At 56.4% G+C, this 13,996-nt stretch overlaps 2 protein-coding genes across 3 annotated transcripts in view; one reads left to right on the forward strand and one right to left on the reverse strand.

Moving 5' to 3' along the window:
- Positions 1-1,025: 1,025 nt before the first annotated feature.
- Positions 1,026-8,894, reverse strand: DAO (D-amino acid oxidase). 2 transcript variants are annotated; one of them, XM_064392628.1, is made up of 12 exons: positions 8,735-8,842; positions 8,030-8,128; positions 6,931-7,163; positions 6,699-6,813; positions 6,289-6,365; positions 5,799-5,864; positions 5,402-5,456; positions 4,855-4,959; positions 4,312-4,394; positions 3,677-3,794; positions 3,064-3,162; positions 1,026-2,743 (listed from the first exon to the last, which is right to left on the reverse strand). In XM_064392628.1, the coding sequence occupies exons 3-12, from the start codon at positions 7,122-7,124 to the stop codon at positions 2,609-2,611; spliced, it is 1,047 nt and encodes a 348-aa protein (XP_064248698.1). In that variant the 5' UTR covers positions 7,125-7,163; positions 8,030-8,128; positions 8,735-8,842; the 3' UTR covers positions 1,026-2,608. The 2 variants fall into 2 exon arrangements, with proteins under 2 accessions (XP_064248698.1, XP_064248697.1); XM_064392627.1 differs by lacking the exon at positions 8,030-8,128 and having other exon boundaries at positions 8,735-8,894.
- A 1,096-nt stretch (positions 8,895-9,990) lies between these two features.
- Positions 9,991-13,996, forward strand: part of SSH1 (slingshot protein phosphatase 1) — a 30,869-nt gene continuing 26,863 nt past the window's right edge. The window contains exon 1 of the mRNA XM_064392622.1: positions 9,991-10,121. Coding sequence (XP_064248692.1) covers positions 10,056-10,121 — 66 coding nt within the window. The 5' untranslated portion in view covers positions 9,991-10,055. The remainder of the gene's footprint in view (positions 10,122-13,996) is intronic.

The following is a 13,996-nucleotide window of genomic DNA, read 5'->3' on the forward strand; positions in this document are numbered from 1 at the left end:
GGTGGTTGAAGGATGAGTCAAAATAGAGCTGCAAATTCTTCTCATGCTCATGCAGGGTGTTCTCATCCCAGAGTGCTTCCATCTTCCTTCTCCCAGCCTGGGAGGCAGATCCTCCTTCCTGGGAATGGAATTATTTGGGAACTAGAAGGGTTTGTGTGGCTGAAGCAATGCTGGGGGGAATATTCTTTCATCTGTGGTTACTTTTTGGCATCCTCAAGCATTTCTAAAGCTTATCCTCAGGATCCTGGAATATCCTGAGCTGGAAGGGAGCACAGGGATCATCCAGTGCAACTCCTGGCCCTGCACAGACTCCCCAACAATCCCACCCTGTGCATCCCTGCAGTGGTGTCCACACACTCCTTGAGCTCTGGCAGGAGGGTTCCCAAATGCCAGAGCTGCTGTTTGCTGACTTCCCTGATGGCTGATGTGCTTCCAGCTTTGTTCTGGGTCTCCTTGTGGAGAACTGGGAGTTTCTGAAAGGTGCTGACACTGGACGGGGGAGGTGGTGCTTTGTGTGGGTCAGAGGAATGCAGGAATTGTCCAGACCCCATTCCCCAACTCCCTGGCCTCAAAATGAGCTTCAGTCCCTCAGTGGGGAATTTGCCCAGGGAAGCTGTGGCTGCCCCATCCCTGGAAGTGTCCCAGGCCAGGCTGGAGGGGGCTTGGAGCAGCCTGGGAGAGTGGGAGGTGTCCCTGCCCTGGCAGGGTCAGGGGACTGGATGATCTGCAAGGTCCTTCCCATCCAAATTCACAACTCTGTGATTTCTGTCAATTCTTAATGCCCTGGGGACTGTCAGCAACCACAGATCTTCACAGGATCATATTCCAGGTGCCCTGGTCTGCTTGGAATCTGGAGTGATGACTCCTACTCCTCCAGGATGAAATGTTTAGGAAAAATGTTTAGGAAATGTTAGGAAAATGTGTGGAGACATGGAATGATGATCTCCTGGGCCATTTCTGTGGAATCAGCACTTGAGGCCCTTCCCCTGCCATCACTAAGAGATTTAAGCATCATGCACAAGAGATTTAAACATTCCCTTTATTGGTCACACAGATTAAATTGAGGCCTTTAGAAAACAGAGTTAACCTGCAAATAAAATTACAGATCAGCTCATTCCTGTTTGCCAGGAGGCCGTGTGAGATCACAGACTCCTGCAGGCCCTGAGATCACCAGAATCAGCTGCTTGTTGTCAGGAGTACAGTGATTTCCTACACCCCTGTTTGTCCAGCGGAATTTTCCCAAAATCACCAAAGTGGGGTTGGATTTACAGCAGAAAATGTGCTCCTGAATGTCTCATATTTGGAATAAGTGAAACCAAGGGGATCCAGTTCCCCTGAATGGCTTTTCCTGAGGTAGGATCACAGACCCTTGAGTTCAGCATTAATTAGCAGGGAATTTTCTCCAGCCTTTGTTTTCCTTTTCCTGACTTTACCTAGTGACTGCAACGTTTCCAGGGAAGCTGGAAATTCTTTGGACAGTCTGGGCATGGCAGTGGCTCCCAGTTTCCCCTGCCCAGCTGTGTTTGCTAAGCCCAGCAGGGAGATGCCCACGCTGCTGAGCTATTCCTGGCACACAGAGTCAGCAGGAGAGAGGAGCTGCACCACGGATGAGTAAGGAGCACTTGGCTTATCCTCACAGGAGAGTGAGCCAGGCACTGTGCTGGGCTCACAACAGCCTTTGCATCTGAGGCTTCTCACCATCCAGTGCCCTGTCTGGGACGGTTTGTAAAGAGAAAAGACACGTGGTATGGGAAGATCAGCCAGGATGTATCTTCAGAACAGTGTGTTGGGTCCCCAACAGCATCCCTGAGCACCCCAAAAAGTCCTGCTCCTCCTCTGAGAAGCACAACCTTTCCCAAGCCAGGCCCTCTCTCTGAGCTGTGTCCCACAGCTGGGTGAAATGGGAAGCTGAGGGGCCCGTGGGAGTTTTAGGGACAAGAAGAGCTATTTTTTTATGCTCTCTGCTATATATAGAGTCTGGCAAGCCCACAGGGCTGGAACAAGTTGCTTTTGTTGCTAAAACATCGTTTGGAAAGGCCATTTTAGGCAAGTGCTGCTGTCTGGTGCCAGCTACACTAAGCAGGTGCTGCGGCCCGAGCTCTGTCCTGGCAGGAATGTCAGGAAAAGTGGAGTAAGCCAGGCACGTGCTCCCAGAGCTGCTGTTACTTCCCTGGGAGCCTCAGAGCTTCTTCCTACTAAGGAGCTTTTGCCTCCTGGGGGGGAGCCTGTAAATCTAATTACACACTGGGTGTTGGAGCAGCCAGCAGAGACCTCAGGTGTCCCCAGCTCTGTTTCAGACCCTGGCCCCTGGTGCAGATGAAGTGCAGGACTGTCCAGGGTTCAGCTGAACCCAGCCTGCCCTTTGCAGTCTGATCCCAGGCAGCACTTGGTGCACTTTGCCACGGGTGATTAGTCCATATTTGAAAGTCCTTCCTCCAGGCAGGTTGTGGAGGGAGTGGAACCATCTGGAAAACGGCAGCGACCTGGAAATGAGACGCTGAGAGCCAGAGCTGGGTGGAGCAGCCCGTGTGTGTATCCCTGTGCTGTTCCCATCCTTCTGCTGTGATTCCTAAGCCACTGTTGTCACATATTCCAGGGGAGCAGGTGCTCACAGGCGGGGCCCTGGGAGGGTGCCCAGCTGCTTCTTCTCCTGCAGGATGCTCCCAAAGAGCCGGGCTGCTGCCATGGCACAGCCCCAGTGGATGGTGATCCCAAAGCCGCCGTGGCCGTAGTTGTGAATCACCTGGGGGAGAAGCACAGAATCCCAGCACGGGCTGGGGGGATCTCAAAGGTTGTCTTGTGCCATCCCCTGCTGTGGGCAGGGACATCTTCTACCAGCCCAGGTTGCTCCAAGCCCTGTCCAACAGATCTCTGAGCACTTCCAGGGATGGGGCAGCCACATCAATCATTTGTTTCAGTATCTCTGACATTTATCCCTGGGCTCAAAGATTCCCTCAGTGTTGGTGGGGAGAGGGAGAGAGGGATGATCACAGGAACAGGGCTTGTTTTCACTGCCCCAGGCACAATTAACACGGTGATTGATTACACTCAGCCCCCGGGTACCTCTGCCTGGCGATTCCCGAGGCGGATGCTCTCCCGCTCCAGCCGGACCGAGGGCCGGGCTGGCCTCAGGCCGCTCCACTCCCCGACGATCTTCGACTTCTGGAAGCAAAACCAGCATTCCTTGGAATCCCACCTCACAGCACCCTGAGATGAGCGGGGACAGGAGCTCCCTATCCTGCAGCAGCTCCAGGAGAACGATTTGGGATGGCAGTGCCAGCCTGGAGCTGAAGCAAATCCCTGTGCCAAAGCCCCACACCACCTTTCCTGCTAATCCAGGGAACAACAGCAGCCCTGGGAGTGGACACAACCCCGCCTCACCCCAAGCCACCCTCCTCTAAAGGTGTGGGGGCAAAGGGCTGGAAACTTCCAAAGTTCTGGTTCTATTTTTTACCAGCTACATGAGTAATTATTACCCCTACAAACCTTATCTCAGTGCCAGCCCCAGCCCTGCCTGTCCCTCAGCCAGGTGGAAGAACCCCAGGTATCCATGATGGACACACACAAACCCTGGCTCAGGGAGACACCAAGCCCCTGTGGTTTGTCCCAGCACTCATTCCTGCATCCTGAGCCCCCCCAGCTCCCCGTGCCCCCTGCTGGCAGTCGGGTCACCCACCTGGAGAGGCGGGAGCAGCTGGCAGCAGCTGTCCCAGATGGATTGGTGATCCTTGGCACTGTTCTCCTCACTCCAGTTTCCGTGCTGGTAAACCCCTCCCAGGACTGTGAACTCGCTCCTGCACCAGGAGCCAAAGGAGACACACGGTGGTGGCTTGTCCCCAGCTGTCCCCTGTGGGGCCACCACATGGAGGGACACTGTGTGAGTGTGATGTTGGATCCTGCTACACCCTGAGCCTGCAAAATATTCCTGTGGGAGAAGCTCCCACATGGAGCAGGCAGAGAGAGGTGCCTGCACGTCTGCTCGTGAGAAAGTCACTCACTAAATCCTGTCAGCCCTTCCTTGTCTGGGCAAAGCAGACAGATAATTCCATCCTTATCAAACAGCTCTGCTCCTGCCTGGCTCAGGAAGAGCTGGAAGGAAAGGGATGGCTCTGGAGGGGAGCACCGAGATTGGTGCTGCTGCTGCCCCAAACCCTGTGGATTAACAGAGGACAAGAGGCAGGTTAAGGCTGAGGGGGGCCTGGAGGAATCTGTGCTGGCTGGACCCTTCCAAAACCTTGCTTGGTCATTGGGAAGCACAAAAGCAAAAGGAGGGACCTTCCAGGGCTGAGCTCTCCAGCCACTGTCACCTACCCTGGGATGATGTAGGGCGAGTTGTAGATCCCGGATTTCAGGTCGTGAGTGATGATGAAATGCTTCACCCACGGGGCCAGGACCTGGGAGATGAAGGGGAGGAAGTCAGAGCTGGAGAGTGGGTGCCAGGCTCAGGGGACAGCGGGAGGGACGCAAGGGTCCAGATATGGGACCCTCCCTTAGCTCAGTTTCCCATCTGGGAAGATGGGAAAACAGAGGGCAGGCAGGGAGGAGCTTCCTACTCACCTGTGCTTCTCCAAATAACCACCATCTTCCCCCAAAGATTTTATGACTTTTTATGCTCAGCATTGTGCCTCTGACCTCCCCCAGCCCTCACCCAATGGAGAAACAGGCTGAGGGCATTCCCACAGCTGAACCAGGAATGGGATCTGGTTGGTTCCACAGGAGCAGTGTCTGCTGGGAATCAGGACCTGATCCCAGCGTGGATCCGGCCACAAGCCCATGGTTTTCCCCAGAGGGCACAGACACTCCTTGTAGTAACAGATGGGTTTTTGGGAAGCCCCCAGGCCTGCCCCAGCTCACCTTGATGATCTGGCCCCGGCCAGGCTGCAGCTCTGGGTCGGGCTGCAGGTCCCCTGAGCGCGTCCCACTGCAGTTCAGCACCACATCCACACCCTGGGAAAACAGCTGAGGAGAGAGGACACGGCTGCGAGCAGCACGCAGGGATGTTGCCACAGAGGCACAACATTCCTGCTTCCAAACAAGCCAAGTGCTCTTTCCAACAGTCAGGAAATGGATAGAGCACAAGGGCCAGATCCAGGGCACGGCTTCTTCCCCAGCCAGCTCCTGCTGACATCCCATGTGTGCCACCAAGCCATTCCAGGGAAAGCTGCCAATCCATGCTGGATAAATGCTCTACCCCGTCCTCTGTCAGCCATCCCGCAATACCCAAGACCCTTTATCTTTCCTGGTAATTTTTTTTCCTGGATCCTGGCATGGTCTTGCTGCTGTTCCCTGGCCCATCACTCACACCAAGGAATATCCCAGAGCAGCACCTGCCTGCTGGATGCTGCTTCTCCACCCTGGGATGGGGCTGTGCCCTCTGCCCTGGCTCCACATCCCCACTCACCTCCTGGAAAGACTCAACCTTCTTATGGAAAAACTTCACTCCCCTCTGCGTCAGCCTGGGAAGCACAAGTTCATTTGTTACTGGCAAATTAAAAGCAAATGTTCAATGCCAGGACACCTGCTCAGCATTAGAAATTACAGGAATAAAACCAAGGCCCAAATTCTTCCAAAGCCAAAAGCCATTGGACGCAACTCCAAGTATCCCATTACTTTAATTTTTGTAATGCCAAAAATACTCTCCTGGGTTCACTGTTAGAGTGTTACCCGCTGGGGCATTGAACAGGAATTCCAGAGCCTCTTCCCTGCTTCCCAGGGATGCATCTGTGCCCACCCTATCCTGATGTTCAGGATGAGAATCCACACCTGCAGCCAGAGCAAACAGGAGCAGCTGCACTCACCTGTTGGTGAGCCAGGGCAGGTAACTCCTGCCCTCCAGCATCAGCGCCGTGTTGAACCAGCCATAGCTGAAACAGGAGGAGAGGAGGCTGGCAGGACCTGCAGGAGCCTCCTGCCCCAACATTCCTGACAGCCACTGTGCATCTGGGATCCCAATTCCCCCTGGGACCCTCCTCACATCAGTGCATTATTTTTCCTCCCTTTTTACAGTATAAAACACCTTCTCCCCTATTTTGACATTGAGGTTTTCTCCCCTATTTTGACACTGAGGTAAGGTGAGGTAAGAGAGGAGCTGGAATGGTTTTTGTGCTTGGTTGCTGCTTTTTTGGCCATTTGAGCTGTTTCCTACTTATTTGAAGGGAAGGAGTTTTAAAGAAGTGAGGACATTTCTACGCCTGCAGTTCCTTGTCCCACTGCCTCATGCCAGGGCTGTATTCAGGAGGCATCCAGGACTGTCCTACCCAAGTCTCCAAAAAACAAACTGAAAAATACCTGTAGCCAGGGAAGAGTTCGAGTTCTTTTGGTGTCAAGTTCCTGAATCCCAGGACAATGTTCTTCCAGCATGGGTCCTGAAGAGAAAGAGCTCTGAGATCATTAATGAGCTGGGATCACCGTGGGACAGGAGCTGTGGGGGGATCATGGGGCACATCCCATGGGACACAGCCCATCCCAGAGGAACACAGCTGGATGTGCAGCTGCCAGCACAGCTGGACAGGCTCTGTCACTCCCACTCTCCTAGTGGATCCTCACACCAATATTGCCTCGGGAGCACAGAAAACACCATGTCACAGGGAAAACTTGGAAATATTGGGAAGCCCTGGCTGGGAGAAGCACAGCCCTGCCCACATCAGGCACCTGCTGGGCTGAAGCCCTTCCCAGCCCTGCTGTGCCCTGCTCCTTACCGGCGCCGGCTCCGTGAACAGGTTGTAGCCAGAAATGAGGAAAAGTCCCATTTCCTTGGCTGCTGGGGAGTGCAGCTGCCCGAGGAGGTAATCAAACGTCTCTTTATTCCAGAGCCTGGAATGAGAATGGGACAGTGGTGGCTCTGCCAGCCCCACGGAGCTGTGCCAGGGCAGCTGATGGCACACAGGGAGAGGGGCTGGCACCATCCTCCTCCTCCTCCTCATGCCTTACGTCTCCTGCAGGTTGCCGTGGTCACTCAGGTAGGGCTGCCACAGCCCGGCCGCCCCATCGCTGGTGGTGTGGGGGCTGAAGTGGTCGGCGTAGACCTCCAGCTGCAGGGAGGGCAGCAGGCTGTGGAACTGCTCATGGATGCACAGGGCGCTGGAGAGCCCGATGACCCCGGCGCCGATGACGGCCACACGCATGGCTCCGGCTCCCAGGGCAGAGCTGGGGTGCTGGACAAGCTGGGGACACCACAGAGGAACTTCAGCTCCTGCAGGAGCCTCAGCTCCGCTGCCAGAGCAGCAGGGAGGCGCTGAGATCCTCGTGAGTGCTCTTCTTGTAAAGCTCCCAGCCCTCCTCAAGCTCTGATGAGGAATCAGGCGTGGGGAGTTGTGGTTCCTCACAGTGGCTGGGGAATGTGTCTCCACCCCTGGCTGTGCCACAGAAAAGCTGCAGCTCGGCTGGCATGGCTGCACTGCTCACCTGGCACAAGGAGCTCCAGGTGTGTCCTGCCCCAGGGATCCTCCTCGGTGTCCCTGAGCAGCCAGGGAGGTGCTGGAGCTCCCACCACAGAGGGACACTGTGACCCCCCACTCCCAGTGACCCAACCCCGCTCTGGGCAGCTCACAATCCTTCCCAGCCACTGGCACGGGCTGGAGGCAAGAGGTGGGCACGGGTAAAAAAGGTGGGAAGCAGCAGGCTTTTCCCAGGGAGCAATGCCAGGTTATGAGTGCAAGGTTGGAGCCTCACACCATTGTCACCCACAGGGCTGCACGTGAGGGTGGCTGTGCCACCACCCCAAACCCTTCCAGGCACAGCTGGGAGAAGGCTGTGGGTAAATTCTGGCTGTAAATCACAGAATCCCAGAATCACAGAATATCACAGAATTACAAAATATCACAGAATCACACAGAATCACTGGGTTGGAAGAGACCTTCCAGATCATCGAGTCCAACCCAGCCCCAACAGCTCAGCTGAACCCTGGCCCCCAGTGCCACATCCAGGCTTTGTTAAACACCCCCAGGGATGGGGACTGCACCACCTCCCTGGGCAGCCATTCCAGAACTTTATCACTCTTTCCATAAAAATTTTTTTCCCAATATCCAACCTATATTCCCCTTGACACAGCTGCAGGCTGAGTCCTCTGGTTCTGTCAGTTCCTGGAGACAGAGCCCAGCCCCAGCTGAGCACGGGCACCTTTCAGGAGCTGTGCAGAGTGAGGGGGGCACCCCTGAGTCTCCTTTTCTCCAGGCTGAGCACCCCCAGCTCCCTCAGCCATTCCTCACAGGGCTTGTGTTCCAGGCCCCTCACCAGCCCTGTTGCCCTCCTCTGGATGTGCTCAAGACCCCCAGTCCCCCTCCCAAACTGAGGGGCCAGGACTGGACACAGCTGCAGCCCCCCTCCATCCTCTGGCTCCCTGCTGACGGCGCTTTCCTGCCTTGGAAAAGCCCTGTGGTCACTGCCTGTGCAGGGAGTGGACAAACACCAGCTTGGGGAAGGGCTGGGGTGCAGATCCTTGCCTGGTTCTGAGAGCAGGAACAAATCCCAGCCTGCAGGGTTTTTTTTTTGGACAAGGTGAAGTCCAGCATCTCTGCTGTGACAACAGGGAGGTGACATTTGCCAGGATGGAGGGATGAGTCATTGGAATGGCTCACAGTGGGAGCTGCTTCCCATCTGCCATGGTTTTATAACCCTCAGGAACCCGGGTCACCTCCTCCACCAGGGACAGGGACTCACCCCAGCTGCCCCTGCAGCGCCAGCTGAGGAGGATCTGCCAAAAAATAACAAAAATACACATTTTCCACCAGTTTACCTTTGGAGTGTGGGGTCCCCGGAGCAGTCACTGCCGTGCCCAGAGGCTTCAGAGCCAGAGTCGTCGTTACAGCCCAGCAGGGCAAGGTCTGAGTGTCCAGGGCAGCAGGGCCAAAGTTTGCTCTCGCTCTGGGAGGTGGAGTTCCCACGTGATGCCACTGGCAGGAGGCCCCAGAGTCGAGGAAAACGGGGTCACCACCATCGGTGGCAAAAAGCCACCCCTGCCTCTTGTCTCCATGGTGACCACTGGCGGACCAGGACACAGGGATGTGTTTCGTGGCCATGGTCCTGGAGGTCTTTTCCCTCAGCAATGACTCTATGACTTCCCAGGGTTTGGATTTGCAGAATCCCTTAGGCTGGAAAAGACGACTGAGGTCAACCTTTGACTGATCACCATCTTGTCAACTACACCACAGCACTAATGGCACATCCAGTTGCTTCTTGAACTCAAGATTCCTGTGGGATGTGGAAAAATTGAGTGCTTCTGGCTCAGTTTTCAAATAGGAAGAGAGGCTGAGGGCATCGGGATTGTTCAGCCTGGAAAAGAGAAGGCTTTGGAGGCACCTAATGGTGGCCTTCCAGTACCTGAGGGCAGCCTGATGGAAAAATAGAGAGTGACTATTTACAAGGGCCTGGAGTGACGGGAGGAGGGGGAATGGCTTCCCACTGCCAGAGGGCAGGGTTAGATGGGCTATTGGGAAGAAATTCCTCCCTGTGAGGCTGGGCAGGCCCTGGCTCAGGCTGCCCAGAGAAGCTGTGGCTGCCGCATCCCGGGAAGCGTCCCAGGCCAGGTCGGACAGGGTTTGGAGCAGCCTGGGATAGTGGAAGGTGCCCCTGCCATGGAATGGGATTTGGGGTGGGAATGGCCGGGATTTGGGGTGGGACGGGCCGGGATTTGGGGTGGGACAGACCGGGATTTGGGGTGGGAATGGCCGGGATTTGGGGTGGGAATGGCCGGGATTTGGGGTGGGACAGACCGGGATTTGGGGTGGGACGGGCCGGGATTTGGGGTGGGACGGGCCGGGATTTGGGGTGGGACGGACCGGGATTTGGGGTGGGAATGGCCGGGATTTGGGGTGGGACGGGCCGGGATTTGGGGTGGGACGGGCCGGGATTTGGGGTGGGACGGGCCGGGATTTGGGGTGGGATGGGCCGGGAAGCCCCGCCCACCACAACAAACCACGCCTACTATAGCGAGCGAGCCACGCCCACACGTCGGAGCTCCGCCCCTTCAAGCCCCGCCCGTTCCCTCGCAGGCCCCGCCCCGGCCCCGCCCCTTCCCGGCGTGAGGGGGAGGCGGCCGCGGCCCCGCAGCTGCAGCCATGGCGCTGGTCACCCTGCAGCGCTCGCCGACCCCCAGCGCCGCCTCCTCGGCCAGCACGAGCGAGGTGAGCCGTGACGGGATGGGCAGGGGCGGGGAGGGAAGGGGACAGTGAGCCCCGCGGGCGGCGGCGGCGGATGGGGAGCGGGGAGGGGCGGGGTGAGGCCCCGCCGCTCGGGGCCAGGCCCCTGCAGCCCCCCCAGCATCCCGTAACCCAGAGCTTGTGGCTCCGCCACCCTCACAGACCAAGGTTCCTCATGGTCCGGCTATGGCCCTTCACAGCTTTCCCCGTCCAGCCCCTGGTTCCACCCCCTCGCGGCCCCTTGGCCCTCCGCAGCCACTTGTGCCCTGTCTTCATCCCCTCGCAGTCCCCATGGCCTGACTGCCCACAGCCCCTGGCACCAGCTCAGCCCCTCACAGTCTCCCCAGGCCCTGGTTTCGTGCCCTTCACAGGCTCTGGTCCCTCATGCTCCCAGCCCTACAGTCCCCTGGTCTCCTATATCCATTTCCCCCCAGCCTTCCTCCCATCACAGCCCCCGTGGCCCTGAGCCCCACAACCCCCACCGCTCCCGGGCCAGCTCAGCCCCTCGCAGCCCTCAGCCATCCCATCCCTTCTGGGGATGCTGCCCAGCCCCATTGATGCTGCCAGGCTGAGCCAGGCCTGGGTCTGTGCTGCCATCCCCACAGACACAGCCCCATTCCCCTGTGGCTGTCCCTCGTTCCAGCCCTCACCTGGCAGGGAGCCTGAGCTCCCTAAACCCTGGGGCAGCCTTCTTCACATCTCTCTTGCCAGGTAAATCTCTGGGCAGAGTGCTGGGCCTGTCTTTGTGGAGCAGCTGTGCTGGCCCATGTCCCTGCTTGGCATCCCAGAGCTGCCACCACCTCCTGCCCCAGGGATGCTCTGCTTTTCCCTGTGTTATCCCACCTGCTGCAGCCTCTGCCCCTCAGGGAGCTCACGCCAGCCCTTCCCCAAGGTGACCATTGTCAGTTCTCCAGGAGCAGCTCCCGTCCTGCTCCACCTGTGCCACTCCTCACACCTCCATGATGCTGCTGCCCTGTCCCTCCCCAGCTCTGCTGCTCCAGGACCTGCCACTTCACCTGCCCCACGGTGCCATCTGTGTCCTGCTGTCCTGGCACTCTGCATGTGCCAGCTCTGCTGCACACCCCCTCCACTCCTGTGCCCCAGAAATGCCCTCTCCTACCTCTGCCCAGCCCACACAGCTCCCAAGTGCCACCCAAACACAGCTGCACTTCCAGTTTCCCTTTCTTCTCCCTTTTTCCCTCCCAACCCATGTCCTTTGTGACCCTCAAAGACCCTCTGCTGTTTCTCTGCACACCCTCCCCGTGCATCCCTCTCCCCCCACGCTTCTTTCCTTTGATGTTCACTGCCCTTGGCTTCGCTCTGTCCCCACTCCTGCCAGGTAAACAATCCTATTTGTCACCTGTCAGGTCCCTGTGACTCCCCCGATTAGCTGGTCTGAGGGGGGAGCAGCAGGGGGGAGCCACAAAGCTCCCGGGCTCTCCCTGGCCCCAGGGGGGTCCCTGGCTGCAGGGGCACAGTTTGGGCCACACTGTGCCAGCTGAGGAACTTGGAGATGTGAGCTGCACTTTTCTGAGGAGTTTTCAGAAGGAATTTTGTGGGATCTGGTTTAGGCAGAGTCTTAAACAAGACCTAGTGGCCACCCAATCTGGAGTGATGAAAATGAGCTGTAACCCAGAGCAGGCAGTGGAATTAGACTGGATTTAACTGGTGCAGGTGGGAGAGGAGTCAAAGCAGGCCTTGCCATGTACATCTGTCCTAGGCATTGCTTTGTGTCAGGGCTGCTGCTACTGATTGTATTTTCTGTGGGGTGACTAGAATTCTCCTTTTTCCTCCCAAAAATGCTGCCCAAATTTGCCACCAGGTGTTGTCCATGGCACTTCTGCCACCAGCACCCACAGCTCAGCTGTGCTGTGGTGGCTCCCAAAGGAAAACATTGAGTCCTGTAAGAATGGTCTCTTCTGGCATGAAATACCATAACATTGTGATTTCCAGATTCAGCATGTTGGTTTTTTTCGAAGTTAATTTAAAGAATGATTCTATCAAAAACTGCCAGCCTGGTCCTGTTCTTTTAGGATCTTTCTTGCAAGGAAAACCAGGGTTCATTTGGGCTTTTAGCTGAACAATTACTAGAAGATATTTTAATGGGAAATGATGACCACATGTCCCTGCTAATTGTGACTGTGCTACTGTGGCCTCTCCAAACTCAGGAGCCCAAAGGAATTTATAAAATGGATGCTGCTGCCTTGACATAGTGAGCCATAAATTCTTAGGACAGAGTGGTTCACACACACTTGCAAACTTGCACTGCTTGTGCATCTCCCTTCCACAGCTCCCTCTCCCCGTGCCCCTTCAGTGGCCACGCTCAGCACAGTCCCAGGGAGGGACGGGCAGTGCCTGGTGGGGTCTGGCCATGGTGGGACGAGCAGCTGCAGCCCCACAGCCTCCCCACAGTGAGGGGTGCCCCCCAAACCCTGCCAGCACCCAGGGGTGCCCTGAGCAGGACAGGGCGGGAGGGCTCGGCGTGGCAGCCTTGCTGCTGCCTTCCTTTGGTTTGCCTGCAGGTTTTTGTGGAAAATACAGGGAAAGTCAGCTTTGGGAACAGCTCAGCTCCTGCAGGAGAGGAGCCCAGAGCAGCTCCAGGCCCAGCCCTGCTGCTGAGCCCCAGCTGACGACATCCAAGAGTCGTCATCTTCACAGTCACGTTTGTTTAAAAAGGAAAAAAAGTTTTTGTGCCCTTTGTTGCTACGTGACAGCCCCAAACAAACAGGAGGGTGACCCTGCAAAGGTCCCAAACCTGCCAGACCTCCAGACCTCCCCAGGGCTGGGGGATCTGCCCGTGGGGGCACTGGAACTCGGGGTGCTCTGGGGCCCTGCCTGCAGCCCAGCTCTGCACTGTAAACAGACTAAAAATAGCCATGGTATGCTCCTCACCCTCTGCTGGGTCAGTCGGGACAGCCTTGTGCATCTCCCTTCCTCCAAATGGCCACAGTTCCAATATCCGGCCTCTGCTCTTGCATTTGCAGGATTTTTCCCCCCTGGCTTTACTTGGTTCTCACAGATTGTCAGCAGAGCAGCTCCTGTGCCCTGCAGCCTCCCAAATGCCAGCTTGAGAGGATGGGGGGTAATCCAGGTCCCCTCATCCCTCCAAAGCTCCAGTCTTGAACATTTGAAATGATGCAATTTGCTTATTTTTAACTTGTACAAAACCACCTAGAAACAAGTAACTCTTACAGGGACCCTTATTTCATGTGGTTTTTGAGCAATGCTGTAGGAAATACCAGGATGTTCCCCAAGTGTCAGCACTGATGGAGCCTGATTCCTGCAAGGCTTGTGTTCCTCCAGCTTTGTCAGGATCAGGCGTGTTGTGAGTGTGAAGGATTTGATGTAAGGTCCCTGCTTTGCTTTCTGGGCCCAAATCTTCTCCCCTGCACAGCCCTGCTCTCCAAGGGGATGCTCCCAGCCCTTTCTCCTCTGTACTCATGCAGGACCAAAGCAGAACTATCTCAGAGCCTGTTGTTTTGTTTCTTTTTTTTTTTTGTCAGTTCTGGATGCAATTAGCCCAGCTCTGCTTTTCTCTAATAAGGAATTTTGCTAGAAGCTACTAGGGAAGTTGAAGGGGCTGACTGGAAAGTGTGATTCTGTGAAAATGCTTGGGTTTGGAAGGAGGCTGAAGTCACACTCCTCTTTTGAGGAGAGTCAATAAGGTGCAGTGTCACCTGAGCAGCCAGATTTGCTTCCAGGGTGGCTTTCCCCAAGTGCCTGGTGCAAAAGTGCCCCTTTTAATCCACACCTGCCCCCAAAGCAGCGTGTTCCCCAGGCAGGCAGAGGACGTGCATTGTCCCAGCCTGGGGACACGTGTGCCAGCACCAGGTGGACGTGGCCTCCTTGTCCTGCCGGTG

This window comes from Passer domesticus, chromosome 17 (genome assembly GCF_036417665.1).
Source record: "Passer domesticus isolate bPasDom1 chromosome 17, bPasDom1.hap1, whole genome shotgun sequence".
NCBI classification, from domain to species: domain Eukaryota; kingdom Metazoa; phylum Chordata; class Aves; order Passeriformes; family Passeridae; genus Passer; species Passer domesticus.